The 24,519-nt window shown below is 35.9% G+C and overlaps 1 protein-coding gene across 1 annotated transcript in view; it reads right to left on the bottom strand.

Moving 5' to 3' along the window:
• Nucleotides 1-24,519, bottom strand: part of LOC138692672 (zwei Ig domain protein zig-8-like) — a 459,104-nt gene that overhangs the window by 81,463 nt on the left and 353,122 nt on the right. Inside the window, exon 2 of the mRNA XM_069815794.1 lies at nucleotides 11,058-11,302. Coding sequence (XP_069671895.1) covers nucleotides 11,058-11,302 — 245 coding nt within the window. The remainder of the gene's footprint in view (nucleotides 1-11,057; nucleotides 11,303-24,519) is intronic.

The following is a 24,519-nucleotide window of genomic DNA, read 5'->3' as shown; positions in this document are numbered from 1 at the left end:
TTGTCGTCGACTTGGTATGTCGTAGACCATGGTCTGTCATGGTCTGAATCCAACGTGTTTCTTGATCTACCCAAGTTGTGTCGTTCTCATGGTAGTGTCGCTAGGAATGACATACTGAAAATATCTTTAAATTAATTAATACATTGTGTTAAAACTCTGCGCTCTCTCTTCTTTAAAAGTACTTTTTCATTATGTCAAACTATGATATAAAGTTCTGATTTCAAGCTTTTATTGTTAGCAATATTTTCCACGTTTTTATTTGATTAACATAGAAACGTTTTAACCCATTATTTGTGTAAAATAACTCCCCCTATTGAGACACCACCCCTCTGAAAAACCATTTTTTTTATAGAACCAGCAGTGGTCGTTTAATAGAGGTTTTACTGTATATGTTTTGGATAATAGGCTTATGGATTTCAGTAATAGACGGCAGAAGTAGCGGCAACTTTTGGAAAACACTGGATGGGCTCAAACATTCCTGATATAAGTTAAATAAATCTCGTAAGTATAATGATAACACAACAAATTATTGGATGGGCACGAACCCGACAAGCCCATATAAGTTGGCGCCACTGGCCGGCAGCATGTTACAGTTGTTATTTCTAAATTTATAGTGGAAGTGAGTGAGTTATAAGTGCGCAATAGTGAAAATGCAGTGAGTTATACGAGTTTACTCTTCCTGATCAGTTTCAGTATAACTTTTTCTTCACCCACTCCTCCCAACACAGCTTCGTTTGTAATTCACATCTTTGTTTAAATTCCCTCTCTGTAATTCTTAAGTTCTTATGTCAGTATTGTCTCCTCTTTGTATATACACACGCACTACCAGTCAAAAGTTTTCGATCATCTATCATAACTGTGGATTTGTGGTTAAAACAGGAATTTCGTTTTGTATATTCTATCATATCATAATGCTAGAGAAACAAAATATTTATTTTGTTGGTCTATTTAGTTTTTCCGATGTGTTTGTACATTGAAATAAAGTATATAGTTGCTTTCATAGCTGATCGAAAACTTTTGACCGGTAATGTGTGTATATATAATATAATATAATATAATATAATATAATATAATATAATATAATATAATATAATATAATATAATATAATATAATATAATATAATATAATATAATATAATATAATATAGGCCTAATATAATGTAATGTAATGTAATGTAATGTAATGTAACGTAACATAACACATAACACATAACACATAAAACATAGCATAGCATAGCATAGCATAACATAACATAATATAATATAATATAATATAATATAATATAATATAATATAATATAATATAATATAATATAATATAATATAATATAATAGTATGTATGTATGTATGTATTTATTTACAGTACAAGTGGGCAAGCACCCGGTGGCAGTAGTATACACAATAAAATTACAATACACAATACAATTATATACACAATACAATAAGAATACACAGTACCATTATACAATACACAATACAATTAATAATAAAACATAAAATAACCTAATTTTACAATACAACCTACATACGTATAGGCCCTACATCATTTTCAATAGTCTTTCACTTTACTCTCATCTCATTCACTGTAGTGGCACTATGACGCATTTCACTGACACTTTAGGACACATTTCACTGACACTACAGAACACACTTCATTGACGCTATAAATTATCACTGATCGGAACTATTGACTGCACTGTAAAACCATAACTTCACTGACTCACCTCGCTTCACTCATACAACAGTTCAAATAAGACAGATAATTACACCCTTATGCATACTTATAAACAGAACTACATTTAAGCTAAATATTTCTAGTCTAAGGCCCTCTTATACGCTATTTTTAAATAATTTACATTTCAAACCAAGTGAGTAATTCGTCAGGCTAAATAAATACATGACATAATATAATATAATATAATATAATATAATATAATATAATATAATATAATATAATATAATATAATATAATATAATATAATATAATATAATATAATATAATATAATATAATATAATATAATTTTTCTTGTAACTACCACCGGATGAAATCCCATTTGGAGCTAATAGGCCTAAATATTTATGATATACTGTACCTATTGTACTCGATATTGCCCATCACAAATATCACACTGAGTATAGTCAGAAATTGAACCACTCTTCGGAGAATGATGAGCTTGAACTCTACATTATAATTAACTGAGCGAACGTTATTGAAACCTCGTGTGTGTATGTGTGTGTGTGTGTGTGTCATATTTTACTCAGTAATACTTTAAATACTTGCCGTATACCGCAAATATTTCCTTTTATTCTAGGATCAACTCCCAATGTCCTTTGATATGACAGCTGAAACTATGAACTTATCCTCAAAAAAGTAGGAAATATTTTACAAGCGCGGAATATTAGCTGTGCTCTCTGAATGCGAGCACTGCTTTTTCATTGGAACCACTTTCTACTAACTTTGAACAAATAAACAGTGTATATAGCAATGTATCAATGGCCTTCCATTGTCTACAAATGCTACTATAAAAACCTTTTCAATCCAATCTGTTGATGGTTTTCAACCTACAGAATTTGTAATTGAATTCGGATTCTGTGGAACTTTTTTATACATGATGTTATAATCTAATATATATATATATATATATATATATATATATATATATATATATATATATAAGATAGAAAAGAAACATTTCCTAACTACTGAATGACTAAATCCAATAGATTATATCACTTTCCCCACGTTTTTTATTATATATGTATGTTATTTGAAATGAACATAAATCTGAAGAAGCTAACATAATTGCTTGTATGCTTAAAAATTATTCAATTTTCACCGAAAAATAAAACGTGATTGTACTTTGTGATAAACATATGTAGCTAGATAATAAAAATAATACAAAATAAGGTATCTCAACGTATGAGTTATGATAAAAAGTTGAACGTGATATGTAGGGTAAAGGTTGGTAATATTGTGATACTAATAATATTATGATAGTTCTTTGGGAGAATTTTTTTACAATTTTACTGAGCGAGAGGAAGATCGGTATTTTGCGTCAACGTATTAAGGAAAGTTTCTCCACAATACTGGTCCTTCTGTCGCTCGATAATATTGTAAAAATTCTCAAAATTTTTTAGAGCCCTTTCAGGTCATTCATTACTTGTCTAGCAAGCATGTGTGACAGTAAAAGGAAAAGTTAACCTACTCCCTAGCAAACAAAGATAGATTTATAAAGTAAATTGAATCAAATCCCCCCTCAAAAAAAAAACTGAAACTGTAAGAACTTTGATTCAAGAATGAATTTCATTAAATTAATTAATTCTGAATTGTACTTAATTGATTTGTAGGTACGTATTTTACCATAAAAGTAGTCCACACCTGTGGAGTAACGGTTAGCACGTCTAGCCGCGAAACCAGGTGGCCCGGGTTCGATTCCCGGTCGGGGCAAGTTACCTGGTTGAGGTTTTTTCCGGGGTTTTCCCTCAACCCAATATGAGCAAATGCTGGGTAATTTTCGGTGTTGGACCCCGGACTCATTTCACCGGCATTATCACCTTCATCTCATTCAGACGCTAAATAACCTAGATGTTGATAAAGCGTCGTAAAATAACCTACCAAAAAAAAACCATAAAAGTAGTAGTATTTTTATATCGGGTATAAATTATAAGTATTGCACAGAAACTACGCAAAGTCTCGTGACATCAGAGTCATGGTTACATATAACTTAAGACCGGTACAACGTATCTACCTAGCATCCGAACAACGGAAGTTGGGAATGCGACGCGCGCAGTTCACACCCGGGCGACTACGTGTATTACTGCAGAAGGTGAGTTCTTTGAAAACCGGCTTTAATACAGATTTTTCAGGTGAGTAATAACGTGAATGTTGTTTAATGAACTTATAATACACCCAGTACCATTGTTGTAAATCATTTAAAAGCTTAAACCTTCATACTATCTACGTTTATGTTAACATTCAGAAAGGCGTAACTTAATTAAAAAAAATGACATATTATGTTTATATAAACATTTTTCATCATCAGAATTATACCAGAAATCACATCCTAGAGCAGCGATGGGCGTTTGAGTGCATTTGCCTTCCGTGCGCACGGGGAATTCCAAGTGCGAGCCCTGCAGCGCGCTGTAGTGTGCCAGCAGCTATAACAGATCTTACAGCTTTTAAATGAGCTGAATTTAGGACTTAGGGAAAAGACATTCTTAATACACAATTTGCAGATATAATCGCAGCTTTTAAGGAGAAATTGCAGTTATTGATGCGTCAAATGCAAAAGGGCAAAATATATCATTTCCCATCCTTATCTAAGCGCAAAGAATTTTGAACAATGAACATTTCGAAATGTAGGCATGTGTTCTATCCGGTCTATTAGAGGAATTTACATCAAGGTTCCACGATTTAGATTGCCTGGAAATGGATTTGCGTATTTTTGCTACATGTTCTGATTCCAACTGATTATTGATAACGTCCTCCCTTCAGTATAGTGTGAATCGATTTACCTGCTATGTGATCGAGAGATGCGAGCGAAATATGATTCAAGGTCGAGTCTTATGCAGTTTTATGACGGATTCCCAAGAGGACGCTTTCCCAATCTGCATAAGCTGTGTGAGAAAGTTTTGTGTTTATTTGGTTCCACTTATAGATGTGAACAGTTATTTTCTATAAAAAAAGAAACAAATCTCAAATAAGAAATGATGGGCTTTTAACGGCAGTTCTTCGCATAGCTTGTGCTAATACAGTTACTCCAAATCTTTAGAAATTGAGTTTGTGTTTAAGAAAGTGTTTCATTACTTTGTGTTCTTATTTAGTTTCGTAGAATAACATTTTCTTTTGAAGCATACAGTACGTACCGCAACTTGAATAAACCGGTTTTCGTGCACTCTATAAGCACACTTCTCTCGTAGTACACTGTGCAAGCACAGAGTGCATAATTCTGCCCAACCCTGTCCTAGAGTATTGCACAATCTTGACAACAACACTGCACTACAGATTAGAAATCGACTCGCTCACTTACTACCACATTGGACACTTAGCACCACAGTTCAGGACTGTTGCTGTAACCAGACGGTACAGAAAACAATTCTACCCTTTCCCTCTGACGTCATGTACAATACTCTATTCACATATACGCTGGTATCGTGTTACGAAGGAATTGTTTCATTTTTAGTCATGAGCAATGTTGGCTTGGCTTAGCTTTTCGAGGTCCGAAATCGAGACGGTCCATTGCACTTAGGCCTATATTAGCCCATAGTTCGTCCAATACTCGTATAATGCAATGTTTGTCCAAGTTAGACAGGTGGCCTGCGTGTAATTCGTGAAACGTGCTGACAGGTGGTTCTTTCTGCCTCTGCTTTGACAGGGCCAGGTTCCGTACTCAGACGAGTACTGATGCGCTAAATGACCATTTATATCAGCATGAGAAACTCATACAATTCCCATGACTTCACAGCGACGTATTTTTAACTATTACAGATTATAAATGAAACGAGGGGGAGATGGAGTATGATTGTAGAATGGAGAAGAAATGGACTTTCCCGAAGATGAGCTTCTGCAACATCTGCTTAGTTCACCACAATTTTCATCACGACCTGGCCGGAGATCGAAGTCGGGCCGCCTGGATGGAAAACCCCTAACTCTTGACTCAAAGACGTGACGTGTGTAATGTTATGATGACATATTTATAAACTTTGTTGTGGGTCTCGAAAATTTAAATGTAATAATAACAGTAGACTCGGGAATAATAATAATAATAATAATAATAATAATAATAATAATAATAATAATAATAATAATAATGTATGGGAGGAGTGATAGTAGGAGAAAGAAGAATAAATGTATAAGATTTGCAGATGATATGGCGTTGTTAGTAGAAGAGGAGACGATACTAAAGGATATGCTACTGGAGCTAAACGACAGTGTGAGTAGTAGGGGATGAAGATAAATGAAAATAAAACGACGACCATGGTCATAGGAAGAAAAGTAGGGAAGATAAACTTCCGAATTTTAAATGAGGCAGTAGAGCAAGTGGACAGCTTCAAATACTTACGGTGTAATATCAAGCAGTAACATGAGATGCTGCAAGGAATTCAAAAGGAGAATAGCAATGTCCAAGGAAGCTTTTAATAGAAAAAATGAGCATCTTCTGCGGACCTCTGGAAAAAGGACTAAGGAAGAGACTCGTGAAGTGCTTTGTATAGAGTGTGGCATTGTATGGGGCAGAAACATGGATATTACGTCGAAATCAAGAGAAGCGAATAGAAGCATTTGAAATGTGAATATGAAGAAGAATGGAACGTGTGAAGTGGACAGACAGAATAAGAAATAAAGCTGTGTTGGAAAGAGTCAGTGAAGAAAGAATGATGCTGAAGCTGATCAGGAAGAGGAAAAGGAATTGGTTGGGTCACTGGCTGAGAAGAAACTGCCTACTGAAAGATGCACTGGAAGGAATGGTGAATGGGAGAAGATTCAGGGCGGAAGAAGATATCAGATGATACACGATATTAAGATATATGGATCATATGAGGAAAGGAAGAGGAAGACAAAAAATAGGAAAGATTGGAGAAAGCTGGGTTTGCAGTAAAGACCTGCCCTTGGGCAGAACACTAAATGAATAATAATAATAATAATAATAATAATAATATCAGTGACTTCATTGCATTTATAGTATTTTGAGATTCGTTTCCTCTATCACTCAAGATTCAAAACTGTGTCCCTTGGGAACTCTTAAGTTCTTTATATCAAGAAAAAAGATATGCTATGCCACAAATATTTTGGTTGAGTATCATTTGTCCCTAAAACATAATATCGTCGTTGTTCCTGCAATAAGTCGTATGTGACATATTTATCGATTTTCATATTTTTGCTCTATTAAATAACTTAAATAGTGATACAGCAAATAATAAAATCTCCTATATGTAATTATATTTCTTTCTTTCGAAAATGTAAAAATTCACAATCCCCTATGTACGGCTGCCATAGGATGAATTAATGTTTTTTCCTCCTACTGAAAAATTATGTATTTTTGAACATAGGAGTTATTGGAGGAACAACGACGATATATTTCGGTAAAGCACTCTAAATCGATTCCTTGCACAATTATAACACTTTCTGTATAGTAGTTGTAATGAGAGAGAAAATGAAAAAGGCGCTAGAACAAACTGCAATCTGCATTTCACAATAATTATTTTGGGAATACATGTGTAGCCGTTTCAATTAGGTAAGCGATTTGCCGTACCGCCTCCCCTTTGTAATTACCATTTTAAGGTTGGAGCCCCCGCTAATGATCCGCACAACATATAGAGCGTCGCCATTAACGCAGGCTAATTTCAGTAATCAACTGTAGCTGTTCTCGCGCGGCATTTAATGTGACAGAGGTAATTTGGGATCCTCGTTCATGGCGGCGAACCATTCACACAGAAATTATGAACAATACGATGCAATCTCCGTCATCTTCGCAGTGAACTCTCAGCAGTCTATCAGATGCACAAGTACTCTCCACTACATCGCTAGCGTAGAGTTCCTTTAGAGCAGCATTTCATGCTCAAGCGCAGTGTATAATATGTTTTCGTCTTAGGCCCGTAACACACTTGCAGAGTTTTCGCCAGCGAGAAATGTGTTACGAGAAATAAAAAAATTGATGACATGGATTCAAATGGACGTCCACACACTGGAAGAGATTCTCGCTCAAGACAAAAACTCGTGCGAGTTTCTCGCTGGAATCGGTAGCTCAGCGAATTTCCTTGACACATTTATCAAAGATGTTTGACATTTATATTCTTTATGACGATTGAATGTAGAAAAAGATATCACAGGTGGCGATGAATTGTATTGTTTTTATTTGAAAATGAGGAAAGATGGCTGATAATTGCAGTCAGAAGCTTTTCGAACTTGTACGATATCACCCGTAGGCCTATTTGATACACGGGATGAAAACTATAAAAACACGAAACTTAAAGAAGAAATGTGGTGACAAATATCAGATTATCTGAAAATAAATAGGGCTCTGTTTTATTTTTATGAGATTTAACAGTATTGATTAAACATTTGAAATAATGTATCCATATGTCTTAACAGTTTACGTAATTTTAATTAGAATATAACAAAGAATTCTCTATCATATCATGAATGGCAAAAAAACTGTGGTCCATTGAACCTGAAATAACGCCTAAACGTATCATCATTCAAATCGAAACCAGTGTCCAAAACTTGCCCTTATTTTCGTAAGATACAATGTGATTTTCAGATATTTCTGGCTATAATTTTAGGCCTACTTGTTCTTTTCATGAACAAAATATGTTCACGTAACTCCATTTCCTCATCATCTGAATACTCATTGTCAGATTCAACAAAGCGTTAGTACGTAATTTGTAAAGTACGTACTTACAGGTTATAATTATATTTAAGTACGACAATATACGTAAATACATAACCTATAGTATTTCCCCCAACGAGTCATTACTATAATCAGATAAATGCTTTCTGCATGAAGGCAGTGCATAGATGATCATAGCGAGGTGTAATCTGTGATATCGAGACCTCGCCAATTGTGTGGAGGAAGGCTCTTCGCCTCTTTCTCGCAACACATTTCTCGCTAGTGAAAACTCTTCAAGTGTGTTACGGGCCTTACTGAGGGAAAGTTTAGATCCGCCTTCTTTCTAAGGGTGTCCGACAAATCCCGCGTCATAGACTAAAGCAGACCATTCCAACACAGTGTTTGAGGGCTAGGTTGCCCGGACGCTGCCCTGTGTCTGCCCAGGGCGGACCCCCACTCCTCTCTGTCGCTGCGGCTGTGGTGGTGTACGAATGCATACGATCATCAACTCTTCCGTCTGTTCGATGATATTCTGCAGGCATTGCTGGATTATGCGACCCATCAATCATTCATTCACCCATATGCTGAACTATCGTTTGTGCTTGACTGTTTTGAATAAGAATGAAGAGAAGTGCGTCGACAGTCGGTTCAGGATTTGACTCCTCTTGGGAGGGCTTGTATCTTATCTAATCTGACGACAAAAATGTTCAGTGTTTAATATGCCATATCAATGTTCGGGAAAAAACGTACAACATTAAGCGTCACTTTGAAGTTAAACATTCTGATACCCACGCTCATATTTCGGCGAAGAGAGGAAGGCATTGATAACAAACTAAAGGTCGAATTGCAGTCGTCTTATGACGAGGTAAATATCATTTAAACTAATTAAGGACTCTAAGAACAATATGATTAAATTCATGGTTAAATTATAGTAAGTTTATTCTGAACTGTTGGTATGGGAATCAGAGTGCTGCATTGGAGTTAAATCGCTCGCTTGAACTCGGTCGAATGTCGCACGCTCGAGTGAGATAAGATCTGTCGTGATACACTCGTAATAAATAGAAGCACAATACAAGGTCATCTCACCGACATGTCTTATCTTGTATGGAAGGCGACAGATAAGATACACATATGTTTTGCTCACACGGTAAAAAGTTCTGAAACTTGTGTACTTTATGTTCAATATCTCCTTGGTGGATAGATGAAATTTCGCATCAAACTTTGAACCTCTTCAATGGCTTTATTATTTATCTTATGCTGTATTTACCTTGAAAGACTATGCATTTTGTTTTATCAGTTGAAATTTCTAATTATATTGTAGGGTAACAAGGCAAGACGCTCCATTAGGAGTTAGCCTCTCTCAGGGTGTGGTCGCCCTGCCCTTTTGTGAACCCCAGGTCCCACTGGCCCGGTGGGTAGTACCTGGTCAGGGTCCTTTCCAGGTTTACGGGATGGACAGACAGGGTTCATTAGCTGCAGAGAAGACAACTTGTCTAGGGGAAGGATAACCCCCAAATCAAACCCTGGTCCTCCAAGTTGTGGGTTGTGCGGCAGGTTGGTTCCCTCCCAAGTAAAAAAAATTCTTACTCATATTATTCAGAGCGGTATGGCATAGTTGCGCCCCGCGGTCAATTGGGAGGCCGAGGCATGGCATAGTTGCTCCCCGATGGGCATAGTACACACGAAAGTGATTGTCATAAAATAAATAAGTTAGGCCTATTTAAAAAAATATATAATGGTAGCTGCACTGAAATCACGTAGCATGTGATCAAATTTTCTGTTTACAATAACACTTTTTTTATCGATCACACACAGTAAATGAACTGCATTTTTTGTTTGTACATCGATATCTTAAGCCTACGGTACAGAGTTTCGCAAATCGAAACTTAGAACCATTGTGAATTATTAACTCTTTACCCTTTTCACTAAATTTAACATTCATTTTAAATTAACCTCACTATACGCCACAATGTGAAAATCACTAATAAAATGTCAAGATCCCTAAGGCCCCATATTCTAACGCCTTACTCATTTGAATATGTCAGCTAATAAAGTACTGTACTGCCAACTTCATAGTGTTCATTTTAACGGTAGGCTATCAATAATCACTGCATAAACAGTAGAAAAACAGTTAATAAAGTACTGCCAACTTCATGGTGTTCATTTTAACGGTATTGATAATGAATATTAAATGGAATAAGAAATCAATAAGATTGGTTGATTAAGAGTCTCGAGTTCCCGTAATGTCTTTTTCTCTACCTATTTCATCGGGGCGCAACTATGCCATGCCCCTTTTCTCTAGCTGATGGGAACGGGGCGCAACTATGCCCACAAAACAGGGACCCTTTTTTATCTGCTGCATCTTACCTTACCGTGGGGCGCAACCATGCCCTGCCCATTCAGAGGTGCAGCAATAGCCGGACATCTATATTGTCTACTTATAATATCGAGAAAACCGGTTCATTAAAGGAAAGAGAAAATCGTGCAGCATATTGAAAATTATGAAGAATTTTTATTATTACGGGTATTTTTCCAAAAAATTACGAAATATGAAAGTTTTTCGGCGTTATTTATATTAATTTACACTTCGTGAATTGTGAAATTGTTTGTTCCCGTGCCGCTAGCACTAATTATAAATATATACATAAACGCAATAGACCAAAACTGGGCGAATATAGTTAATGAACAGACCGAAAGTATAACAAAGAACATTAAAGCGTCAGCTCACCGTGCCTTCCCCGATGTCCGCCACTTCGCAGTGGAGTATCGGGGTGCTACCAATCTGCGCCAGGACGACGGTGCAGTTCTCGGAGAGGAAGACATCCTGCGGGGGGAACATTTTGACAGGACCCACGGGTAAGATGGCGTTGGCGCTGGGCTTCCGGTTGGAGGCGCTGGCATCCTTGGAGCCCCAGGCGTCCCCTTCCCCTCCTGCCCCTCCGGCGTCGCCGTGGTAGTGGTGGCTCCGGTGACCTGGCAGATGACATGAAAGCATATTGGAATACGCTAACGTAATGGAAGAGGTTGTGTGAGCTGGAAAATTAACTTTCCTAGAGCAGAGCGAGTGAGATGGGTTGCCTGCCTCTCAGGTGCTCATATGTAAATGTGTCGGAAGAAGTAGTATAAATTTTAGGGTGGCGAGGAAAGAGATACGGTTCAAGATATATATTGCAATATACAGTCAGATTTGACTGACATGCCGTCTACGTGCATGTTTTTATTTTTATAGCGTTCTTGGTAGCAGACTACCCAACCAAATATATTCTCAAAACCGCACCAGACAGATGTTTGAAAGTTTAATTTCCATAATAATAATAATAATAATAATAATAATAATAATAATAATAATAATAATAATAATAATAATAATAATAATAAGTAAAATATACCTAATAGCAGTAATAATATTTTTATTATCATGATTATTATTATTATTATTATTATTATTAGTAGTAGTAGTAGTAGTAGTAGTAGTAGTAGTAGTAGTACAGGGACATTATTTCATTTTACTTCAATTATGGACATTACTTCAACTTGAATGTTTGAATGTACTTCACTCCCACCCCCTCTACTAGTAAACTTTCAATCGTCCTCCACACAGAACCAAGGCCGCGTATGCGGTCATAGTAATCAGTAATGAGTTAGTGCCTATAGTACGTTCCAGAAATATGTTCGCGTTTTCTAGTGTCGAAAGAGCTTTCAATATTGAATCATATTTTCGCACAGGTACTGTCGTCCGTTTGCCTACGTCGCATCCCGGTTTCTTCCACTCGCTTCTGCTCGCCCCTCTGTAAAGGCTAGTGGATGCTTTAGCTCTATTCTGAAAACATTAATTTCTGTTAGGAATTGGACGTCTACGTAATATTATACAACTGTTTAAAGTGACTTAAATAAAAGGGCCTCGTTAAGTAATTAACGGTCACGTAATTTCCCCCTTTCTACAACCCTGATACATAACCACTTAGACGGACAGTAGATAGAATGCCTGAGTAATTCTCCATATATGCACATTTCTTATGTTTCTGTGGTCCGTCCCAGGATCTGTGGCGTAGAAACACGAAACAAAACCTCTGCGCAAGTAATATGTGAGGGGCTAGGTCCAATGACCGCTTTGGGGGGAGCTAGAACGAAGCGAGCAATCGCTTGCAGGAGGGGATAATTTCTATCTGAACTCTATTCTACCTTCTACTATGAGCATCTTTCCCCTTAGCGGACTCGAGCTGATACTGCCCACAATACACTTCGGCATATATAGACTCGGCCCCCATATGAGCGAAGTTACTCCACAGAATCCTGGGACAGACCATAGACGCTTCTCTTCACTTTTTATGGACAGTGCTTGGACTTTTATTATAGGTGAGGAGGGAGTAACGTACAAAGTAAGACCGGTTGTGCAAAGCACGTACAGTCAAAAGAGCCATGCTTACGCTTTGTATTTTAGGGGAAATTTTGATAATGTAATGCATTTGTATTTACAATCTCTGAATAAATCCACAACTATCTATATACTTAAATTATCGTGGTATAAATCTGCAGTGCTTGGGAAAAGTGGCATAAGTCAGTTTCCACAAACATTTTTTATTAATTTATTGACAACTTACGGAACATCTGCTCGCTTGGGAAAAGAGACATTAGTATTCTTCCCATTACAATAATTCATACGGAAGAAAATCAAATCGACATAAACCAGTGTGAAGAAGTTTTTTTTTCCTTCTTCTGTAAAATTAACATTTTTTACTTGTGTCACTTTTCCCGAGCACTACAGAAATTTACATCGTTCAACATTATAGAAATTGATGGTTGTCGTCGAGCTTTGAACTCAAGGCTCGGTAATCTATAAATAGTCTAAGATAAAATTCGATGCTCTTCACATAGTTATGGTATGGCACAGTATAAACTCTTCGGTTGACGTAGCAATTCAAAGAAATACTCCATAGTGATAACAGTAAGGTTTTAGTCTGGCTTTACGCATACATTCACACTTTCGTTCGTGTATGATACAACGATATGCATTAGTAAGCCCCGTTAATCTGCACTGTGGTGGCAAAGAATGTTTAAGCTGTCGACAGGGTTGAGTGCCCCTATTCAAAATGTGGGCCCCTTCATTATCACTGCTGAGTTATTTGTACTTCTGGTAGCGTATTATGCAGGCGTATCAATGTGGAAAACCAGTAAGAGGATTTGTATTGTACGTCTGCGTGGAACATTGTATTTATTAAAGGTGAAAGACCGTGAAGTTCGTAGCTTTGCCATTTCATGGAAGCTGTGTCGCGAATGTACTTTTTCTTTAACAGGGAAAGAAGCGAAAAAGTCTGGTCATAAAGGGTTGTTGTTTAGTCAACTGTCCGAAAATAGGTCTGAACCCCACATGTGATACCAAGAAGGCACCCCTTATGAGGCAACTAGGTCAGGAGATAATGTGGTAGGGTGGCCAGTTCCTTTCCAACTCCATTGCATACATCGCCGACTAGCTACATATTACACTAGTCAGACTTCATGTGTATACAAAAATTGTTCTTCCTCTGACACATATCGTCAAGTGAGATGTACTACCTGATAATAGATGTACATATCAGCCAGAGCTTCAATCAGAGGACGGGTAAGAACTGTTAAGGGAATATTAGGCACTTACTTACTTTTAAGCAGGGATGCAGAACTGGCGAGAGAGGGATGGAAAGCATGAGGAAAGCGTTGGTTCCCCGTCCTCAGTCCACCGGCGTTGAATGACGTATCTGTGGCCCGTACTCAATCACACAGAGCGTATTTCGAATCTCAGCGCTGAGCACTCTGATGGCATCACGGTGTTCCGAATTTCACCGATGGAGTCCTGATGCTCCACCGGTGTCGCACTGGTGCCATCAGCTTGCAAAAGTGGTGGCAGTCTCCATCAGCCACCATCAGTGAATCTGATTGGTTCTTGTATAGGGCGGGAATTAGCAGACGAATGACATCGTTCACTGTTGTGTTATGGCGATGTGTTCTGCTTTAGTTCTGCTGTATTGTTTGTAATGAGCACAACGTAAAAACAATATGTTAATGGCTTATGAGCGAACATGTCAACGGACCCGTTATTATTACCGGTTCAAGAAATAAATTGTTTATGCTATCTTCTCTTTGAACGAGATGGCAGTACGGAAATTTCGCAAAATTTTGCTAGAGTAGCACAGACAACAACTTATACAGTCGTCATGACAGCCATCGATCCTTCCAGCAGTTTTGTTTCTATTTCGCTGCAGCGTGACGTCATTGTTGTCCACCGGTCCGGTGAGATTCGGAATACGCTGATTGACACTGAATACAAATCCCCTCCCCTACCAAGTCAATGACGCGGGGATGGTAGGAAAAAGTGAGTGACGTATTCGATGAGTGACGTATACGATGAGTGACGCAATGCCACAATTGTCGCCCAGTTCTCCAAGCCTGCTTTTAAGGAATCCGCTTGTTCATCGTCGCCCTCACATAAGCCCGCCATCGGTCCTTATCCTGTGCAAGATTAATCCAGTCTCTATCATCATATCCCACTTCCCTCATATCCATTTTAATATTATCCTCCCATCTACATCTCGGCCTCCCCAAAGATTTTTTTCCCTCCGGCCTCCCAACTAACACTCTATATGCATTTCTGGATTCGTCCATACCTTCTACAAGCCCTGCCCATCTCAAACATCTGGATTTAATGTTTCTAATTATGTCAGGTGAAGAATACAATGCATGCAGTTCTGCTTTTTGTAACTTTCTCCATTCTCCTGTAACGGGAATATTAGCCACAGTAGAATTAAATAATACTGAAATTTGTATTACTACTTATTATTGGTTCTATTTCTGGTGCCGAAACGAATTTTTTTCCAATAATAGTTATCTACTCTATGACTACTTATAATCATTGATTATTCAATGAGGACCGGGAGGCCTCACATATGAATATAATTATATGTCAATTACTAGTTGTTATTGAATTTTATTTCGAAGTTAAGATAAATATACACAGAAGTAGAGTTATTTTCGGAACTCCTGTACCTTACTTCAGTTACCTCACATTAAAAAATTAAGCTTTGTTATTTATATGAAGAGCTGGGCTGGACCAGGAACCGATTCTTGCACTTGGGATTGTTTTAGCCCATTTTGCGCCCTACACAATATGTGATGATTGTCCAAGTCCTACAGGTGGCCTGAGTGCGTTCCTGAATTCCTTGTTGACAGGTGGGTCATTCACCCTCAGTCATCACAGAGTCAGTTTCCACCCTAAGGAGAATACCTTATATGCCCCATCGTCGGAGCATTAAGACCTTCTTATGTAAGCATCGGTACACGTACAGTATACTACTCCTAAGGCTTTATGCCAGGCTAATTTTAAACTGCTACATATGATAGATGAAATGAGGGAAAGACAGAAATTTTTGGTGAAACGATAGACGAAAATAGGAATACCCTCTCCAACGTCCGCTTTGTCCATTACAAATGCCATCTCAACCTGGCCAAAAAGCTTTTGTTGAACCTTGTGTACCAGTCAGTGTTTTATTCATTCGAGGCAGATTTATCACAGCTAACCCAGCATTTACCAATCTTCGATATTTTCCGCCTTCCTCTTAATTTCCGCAAACGACCCGCATACCTTAATATTATCTATTTTCTGCTATTTTCTTCAGCCTCGAACTTTTCTCTCGTTCACCATTCCTTCCAGTGCATCCTTCAGTAGGCAGTTTCTTCTTAACCAGTGTCCCAGCTAATTTTTTGTTCTCTTCCTGATCAGTTTCAGCATCATCCTTTCTTCACTCACAAGATATTGATAAAGCGTCGTAAAATAACCTACTAAAAAAAAATTCTTCACTCAACACAGCTTCATTTCTTATTTTGTCTGTTCATTTCACAAGCTCCATTTTTCTTCAAATGCTTCTATTTGTTTCTCTTCACTTCGTCATAATGTCCATGTTTCTGCTCCATACAATGCCACACCCTACACAAAGCACTTCACTAGACTCTTCCTTTGATCTTTTTCCAGAGATCCGCAGAAGGAACTTCTTTTCCTTTTAAACGCTTCCTTTGTCATTCCTATCCTTCTTTTGACTTCCTGGCAGCAGCTCATATTACTATTTACAGCACATTCCAAGTATTTGAAACTGTCCACTTACTCTGTTGCCTCATTGTGAATTTGCAAGTATATCTTCTTTAGTTTTCTTCTGATAACCATACTCTTCGTCTTGTTTGAATTTATCTTCATACCATACTGCTCACAGCTGCCGTTTAGGTCCAGTAGCATATTCCTTAGAATTGTCTCCTTTACTGCTAACAACGCCATATTATGAGAAAATCTTATGCATTTTATTCTTCTTCTTCTCATTACCACTCCTACCATGTTCTGAAAACAGTTCTTTACTAAATCCTCTAAGTAGATGGGCATCCTTGTCGTACTCCTCTTCTTATTGGACTTCCCTTTGACATTAAATTCTTTTGTCCTTGACAGTTTGTTCCATTTAATGATTACAGAATATCCTCCTCTCTTTCCAATCCACACATATTTTTTTAAGGATGGATTATTAAACTATAGTATTATATAGGCCTATTCTTTGTTTCCTGATATTAAGGAACACCATGATAGAGTTTTGAAATATTTACAATTTTTATCTGATTCCTTTCATTGTTTAAACTGTTACATCCATTAAAATTAAGGTGTTCGCAAATATTCAGCTCAATCTGATTGATACTTATCAAATTAGTTTTATAGTAATTTTTCAAATTAGTGATATGATTGTAATTTTCTATAATCAAAATACGGCAACTACACATTATTCCACACAAAACCTGATTCAATGGGAATATGTTAACGTTAAGAAATTGAAGATACTAGATTAGTTTAGACAGAATATATTTGTTGATTACCTGACACTATTTCCTTTAATCATATTTTTCCATTTACATAATATTTTTCTAGCTCTTGGATTTTAAGATGCTTAAGATTTCTCAACGGTAGATCTCAGATAATATGTATGGACACGTATGAATGTTTTAAATTCATTTGAGGCTGAGGGTGAAACTGACCAAGTGGGAGGGGGCAGAGGAAATAGGGGGAAGAGTTATTTATTAGTGTTATAATGGGTGGTAAAGACACTGAATGTAAATAAGATAATGAGGAGATAAAGTTATTTTGGTATTTATTTTGTGTGTTTTTATTGCATGCGTGGTTTCTTTTATGTCTTACATTGATATTCATTATTTGGATTGTTGAGTGAAATTTTGATATGGAATTCAATTTAATTTTATGTCTGTTTCACTTTGACTTTTCTCATATCTTACATTTATTTTATTTTTTTTTATTATTAGAATATTTTTGTGGAATTTGGTATAAAATTGGATTAGATATAATTGTGGTAATGATAATTATGACAGTGATAATTGATGTTAAATGATTGTAATCATTATTACTGTTCTTTCATTATTATTATTACTATTATTATTATTATTATTATTATTATTATTATTATTATTTTTGTGAGGAATCAAACTGTGCATAGTTATAGCACAGTCTAGTATATACAGTCACGAAGCTCAATACGTAGTAAATATGCATCCACAGATAGTTGCTAACCACTAGGATCGCTAATATCGCCTCATTACAGACAATGCGAAATAGTATCGACAAAGTCTATTGTTCCTAGCATCCTCACAACTCAAGCTTCGTGACTGTATAGCCTATACTAGACTGTGGTTATAGCACGAATGGTCGTACAGGCTCGTGCGAAGGATCATGTGTACATGAGTTTGTATTTGTCTTAAGTAAATGTACTTAATTCATTCGTTAATTTATTTATTCATTCAATTTGGTGAAAAATACATGTTCATGGTGAATTTTTAACATCTAAAAATGTAGGTTCGAGAAAAAGGAAAATTTGTGAAATGGTATGCATTACTGACGTATGCAGCAGGCCTATGTATAATAGCTCCTGGACTCTCTTACTGTCAACTTCTTAAGTGCCCAAGGAACATCTCCGTAAAACACTATAATTGATTTTTTGACCGTTTGTTATAAAACTCAGCTATAGTAGCCCTTAAAGAATGTAATCATTTTAGTCATTGTTTTATAAATATTAAAAATGAAGAGTTCACTGCAAGGATGATGGATGTCACTTTCTTGTCGAAAACGAACCAAGACTGTCAATGCATAGCTTATGACATATAGAATGTACATAGAGAGTTATATGGCATTAACACTGATAGTCATTGTCCAGTAATGATCGGAAAATCTCAGTTAAGCTTTGAGCGCTAAGCATTTCAAACTTTCAATTGCGTCTCCTGCAAAATGTGTTCCAAATGACATCCATCATTCTTGCAGTGGACTCTTCAAATAGTAACTAATAGTGAAATATTCGTCGAACCCGGGCCGCCTAAATGAAAGACCAGCGCGTATAGCGCTTTAGCTGTTGGCGCGGCAACTGGTTTCTGAGAAATTTTAAGCGTATATGAACTTCTTTTAATGTTCCTTGACTTCGAATTAGTAGCCCAAATGAAACACATTGTACCAACTTTCTAAGCAGCCTATAACTTAGATAATCTTAAGTCACTTTAATTATAGATAATCTGCGGTATTTGAGCTCCTTTCTAAATACTTTACTTACACAAAGTCTTCCCACTCCTTCACGTCCTTATGTATTCACATTCAATCTTTGAGTTTATTCATAATAGGCCTGTAGGCCTACTGTGAATCAGGAGTATTCCATTATTCAAGCTCCAACTCGAATGGTTGAGTTACTTCCGAACCACCCAGCAGATCGGAAGTTATCCATTTCTACTGCACTTTTAGTTATCTAATTGCTTTCTAAATACTCTCAAAATCAGAAGCTTTTCATCTCGCTGTCCTCCTCTGTCTCTTCCTCCTCTTTTATGTCCTATGGAGGTAAAGGCTCCAATAATCTGCAGTTTTAAGTGTTTTTGTAGAATTTAAAATTCTGCCGTTTCAAAGCAATAGTTGAGAACTTCGTTAAAATCCTTCAACTCAGCTACTCTCCAATTTACTGCGTTTATTTTGTTTTTTCATGAATACCACATAACTTTCTTTACCGTATTTTCAAACTCTTTCATCATCATATCGTTTAATTATTTTCTAAACATACTGTAAGTTTTATGTTTTACTTGTAGCGTCTTTCCTCCCTCCTCTTCACCCAATGACTGTCGTATTCCTGTGTTGTGATTGGTTATAATCGAAGCATGTGTTCAGGTTGAGAATATGGCGCTTGTCTTGTGCGGGTTGTGAATTTGTCTCGTGTATATATCCGTTCCTTTTTGTGTTATCGATTAAATATATACTATTTTATTGTAATAATCAAATATTTATCTGTTTTAGCTGTATGCGTGTGTAATTCGGTTGTACGTATTTGTCATAAATACCGATTTCCACATGTTTTCATTATTTTTTGTGTTAGACTATCACTACGGACATGACGGCATGACAAGTTAGAAACAATATGGACAACAGTTTGAAGGTAATTCTTTTCTCCATAATAATTTCAGTGATTGAATCCTTCAAATATTGTAATGTAGGTAATTCATCAAATAATAATTATAGAATGATCGTAATTGTCAGGCAAAAAATAGAAATTCTTAAAATATATTGTACATCGTAAATTAATGCAAATCATTTTTAACACATTTGGGTATTCTTTAGACCATTCCCCCCCCCCCCAAAACTACTGCAGTTATGCCGTTTTTGCACACAATTGTATATACTCAATGTCGCCAATATAAGAATCAACTCGTCAAAAGTAATGCTAATATGTAATAATTCTTTAAATACTAAATTCGGTAGGAAACGTTGGTTAATATGACGAAGTTTAGGTTTGGTTTGTTAAGTTCTTAGAGCTTGTTCTCATTCGAATAATCTGATAACAAATAATGATAAATGAAATATAGGAATTCTTTTCACGGCTTACATTAATTTGAAACTGACATGGTATAGTTATAGTTGCTTCTGTTGGTAACGCAAGAAAAGGCAACATGGCGGATGTCAGTGGAAAATGGTCTAAAGTTTCTCCACATTTTTATGTGCTTCGTGCAGCTTTGGAAATTCGATTACTTTTAATGTTTCAAAAATATGGAAGTGTTTACTTTTGAGAGAGAGATTATAACAAAACTGATTTAATTATATTTAATAAAATATGATGCTTAGATCAGTTAAGTTTTAACTTACGAAACATAGATCTTCCCAATTACGTGTCCAATGTATGGGTCTAAGCAAAAAGTTATCAGCAGTTTTAACATACCAGGAATGTTGATATCTCAATTTCTGTTTTTTATTTTCCTTAGATCATTACTCGTAATGTACCGTTTCAAATGAGAAGCGAATTACACAACAGCCAATGAACAGTAATATTAGTGGAATCTCACCGCTTCTTGCATATAGTGAGTGCCTATCCCTTTTCTTTCGCTCCTTCTGATTGGACATTGACTGCGAGGCCTCGCAAGGACAAATAGCTCGTGATTTGAAGAGCAATCACAAGTTTTAATGTGCTGTGCTCTCCCATTAATACCGGTTAAGCTGAATGAAAATTAAATTCTTGGAAATATTGTATTCTCTATTACAATTTATAGGCCTATTCTGATTGTCGCTAAAAGAATAGTTACCGTACAAGTTACATATTATATTTTATGCTTATACGTGTCATATGAAACCATACATTTCTTAAGCTTGATGGTATCAGAGAGAACACAAATTATTTTAGTCATGTTAAATACTTGAATTTTTTGCCTTTTTAAATTTAGCATAATTATAAATATCATGCTTTATGCGATCACCTAAATTTAAATTTAATTCGTATTAGCATACACTATATTTGTTTCAAAAAGTGTTGCGTCTCATACACTTCATTATATTTTCAGGTTAATATTCTTTTAGGAATATTGTTTGCGATCCCTTAAACATTATACGAGTTAATAAATATATTTCGGATCATTCACTTAAAACTTATCTGTTGTTATAATGTTCTTATAACCTTAAACAGTTGAAAACTATTTCACATTATAATATTTATAAAAATCCAGCGATCGTCAGGAGATGTGTTAACAGTCTTATATAATTACTTGCACTATCTTGGGACTATTTTTCGCGTGAATAAATACGGGTGTCGGTTAAACTAGCGCTGAGGAGTTCCCTTCGTATCCCTTCGTGCATATACGAATCTTTGACAGTTTGGGTTTGGTTAGTTTAGGATTTTGTTATGCCTTGTATATTGATGGCCTAGATCTAATACTAAGTATGTAATTTTTTCGATTATCAGGAGAGACATAAAACTGTTTATTATTTATACATTCTATCTATTCCTACGGATTGCAATGCTTTTCAGTGCTTCAAATAGAATGTATACATAATAAACAATTCAATAAAAAATTGTTTATTATTTATACATTCTATTTTAAGCACTGAAAAGCATAATAATGAGTATTGGAATGACTAGTATTAACACTAAGCGAATAAGGTAATTAGGAGATAATGTTCTTTTTTGTATTTATTGTATTTTTTCTATTTGTTTTTATTGCGTGTGTATACGTTTTTTATACCTTACCTTTATATTTATTATTTTGGTTAATTATTGCACTTTCAATAAGGAATTGAATTGTTTATATAATGTACTACTATGTGTTTTTCCTTTCACATCTTACATTTATTTTATTTTTATTATTTTTGCGAAATTAGGTATGAAGTTAGATCAGTTGTAATTTGTGATAATTGATGATGACGGTGGTAATAATAATAACAACAATTACTGTTGTTTTATTATTTTATTATTAGTTTTAATAAACAGTTTTATGTCTTTTCTGAAAAATTTACGAAAATCACTTGGTATTAGATCTAGACCATCGATATACGGTCAACTGCATCTCCACAAAAAATCCCTTATAAATTCAACGATTTTTATTTCCGAAACACCGGAACTATCTCAGCGCTAGTTTCACTATTAAGTCCACTAAATATTAGATTTTGTAGTTTAAAAACTGAATATTAATAGTCTTAAAAAGGTCATCGAGAATTTTTGTAGAGTTAATAACAAGACTTCGAAAGAATACAAGATTTGCAGTAAATACAAAGGAGAGTAAGATGTAAGGAGGAGACAAAATATTCCCTGGATCACAATTTCGTTTTATCAAGAAACAGCCGATAATCTATCTGAAACAAATGAATTCACATTAGTCTGTAGTGGAATCTATAAGAGTGATGCATTCAATATAAAATTCTCCAATTAAAATATTACTAGATTTTTCAGCTAAGCTATAATAAGACACGTTGGTACTATAAATCGGTGAATAAAAGACGAGTGTTTTCGAAAACGGATGCTATTTTTCCAGGACCAAAAATACAATACAAGTGGAATGAAAATTAATACTATACAGTGGACCAAATTTGTGGTAAAGCGGTTTAAGTGCAAGCTATCGTGGGTTACTAAAGCAGTACCGTTGTAGTATAGCACAAACATCTTTACCAAAATTACTATTTTATATTAGAATGTATACCTAATTAATGTGATTTTAAGACATTGTTCAAGTGAGGTGTGAACATTAATGTGAAACTGTAAGAATTTCCACTTTAGGGCCGTATTCATAGACATTCTTAGCGCGGGCTTTCTGTGGATGATCAGCGAACGAACGTTTTTCGTATTCATAACCAGTGTTAGCGATATGATATGATATGATATGATATGATATGAATCCTGTACAATTAACCAGTCGATAGCCGGGGCCAATTTAGCACGCTCGTAGCGCGGACTAGCGAAATGTCTATGAATAGCACCCATAGAAATTATTTGTAATATCGTTCTTTTTTGTGTATGTGTTTCCCGGTAATTTAATGTTTTGTGCTTTCAGCGTTTTCCATTTCCAGTCTTCAATTACTAGTATTGTGAATGTACTTTATAAACAAAATAATATTTAAAAAATATTGCCAACCATGTTTCTATTCTTCTAACTATGGAATAGATAACCTTGGAATAAACAAACGTCTTACAACACGGAGCTCCATTTATACTATACTGGGTGTTCATTTCAAAGTGTGTCATGACGTCACTGTTGTTGGGTCACCGATTTGAAGCGAGTTTCAGTTTATATGTTAGAGAAGTTGCCTATTATTTAAGGCGTTCTTCAATCTGAACTTGAGAACGTGTACGGTATAACTTGAACGTCGTAGCAACAGATGGCGGTCTGTACGGTCTGTGTGCTACCATAACCTCTTTCGAACTGTGTTTTGCGCCGGCAAGTCGTACGCAGGGTATTTGTTATCATCGGTTGCGAACGGTAACATTCCACAACACAAATCAAATGCTCCGTGTCCATGTTGACCGTCGAAGTTAATGTCAACAAATACGTAAGTAATCGTCTTAACCCTCTCCCCTTATCCCGACAGTACGTATTTCCAAACAGTTCACATTCCTGCCACTACCGGCGTTACCGTACGTATCGGCACGTACTCTTCAGAATGAACGACGTACTTGCTAGGCAACTTCTCTCGCATTTAGGTAATACGCCTTTGCGGAAGTGTAGGAAGATTGAATTCTCTAGGCTCATCAGCTAGCCACATGACGGCATACAGCGAGCCATGACACATTTTGAACTGAACACCCAGTAGTTAAGCTATTCCAAAATGTATTCCGCCATCGTACAACTGGGCCTAAGCCAAGTAAATTTTCTGCCTTACGATAACTAATGCATTTAAAAACCAAACGTGTAATGCATTTGTCCATTATATTTCTTCATTAAATTCATTAATATTTCAGTTCATGATAAAATGAGTTTTATTTTTAATATAATTACTGAATTTCATGGATTCGTGTTTGATATATGATTGCAAAAATACTAATATGATGCAGTAAATAATTTCATCATAATGATGGATATATGTGAAGTAATGAAACTAATTTGTACGGAAATACATTTTTCGTAATAGTTGTAGTAGTTGTAATCTATAGGCCTACTAATAATAAATCTGTAGCCGAAATTTTTCTGGTAATATTCGATTTTCCAAAAATAATTGGTCCTAACATATATAATTAACCACCGTGAAACCGAAAATCGCTTTTTTGAAATTTTTGTTTGTATGTATGTCTGTCTGTCTATCTGTCTGTCTGTCTGTCAGTCTGTCTGGATGGATGGATGGATGGATGTTTGTTACCTTGTCACGCGATAATGGCTGAACCGATTTATATGAAAATTGG

Source organism: Periplaneta americana, chromosome 17, assembly GCF_040183065.1.
Source record: "Periplaneta americana isolate PAMFEO1 chromosome 17, P.americana_PAMFEO1_priV1, whole genome shotgun sequence".
NCBI lineage: Eukaryota > Metazoa > Arthropoda > Insecta > Blattodea > Blattidae > Periplaneta > Periplaneta americana.
This window is presented reverse-complemented; position numbering and strand designations above follow the sequence as displayed.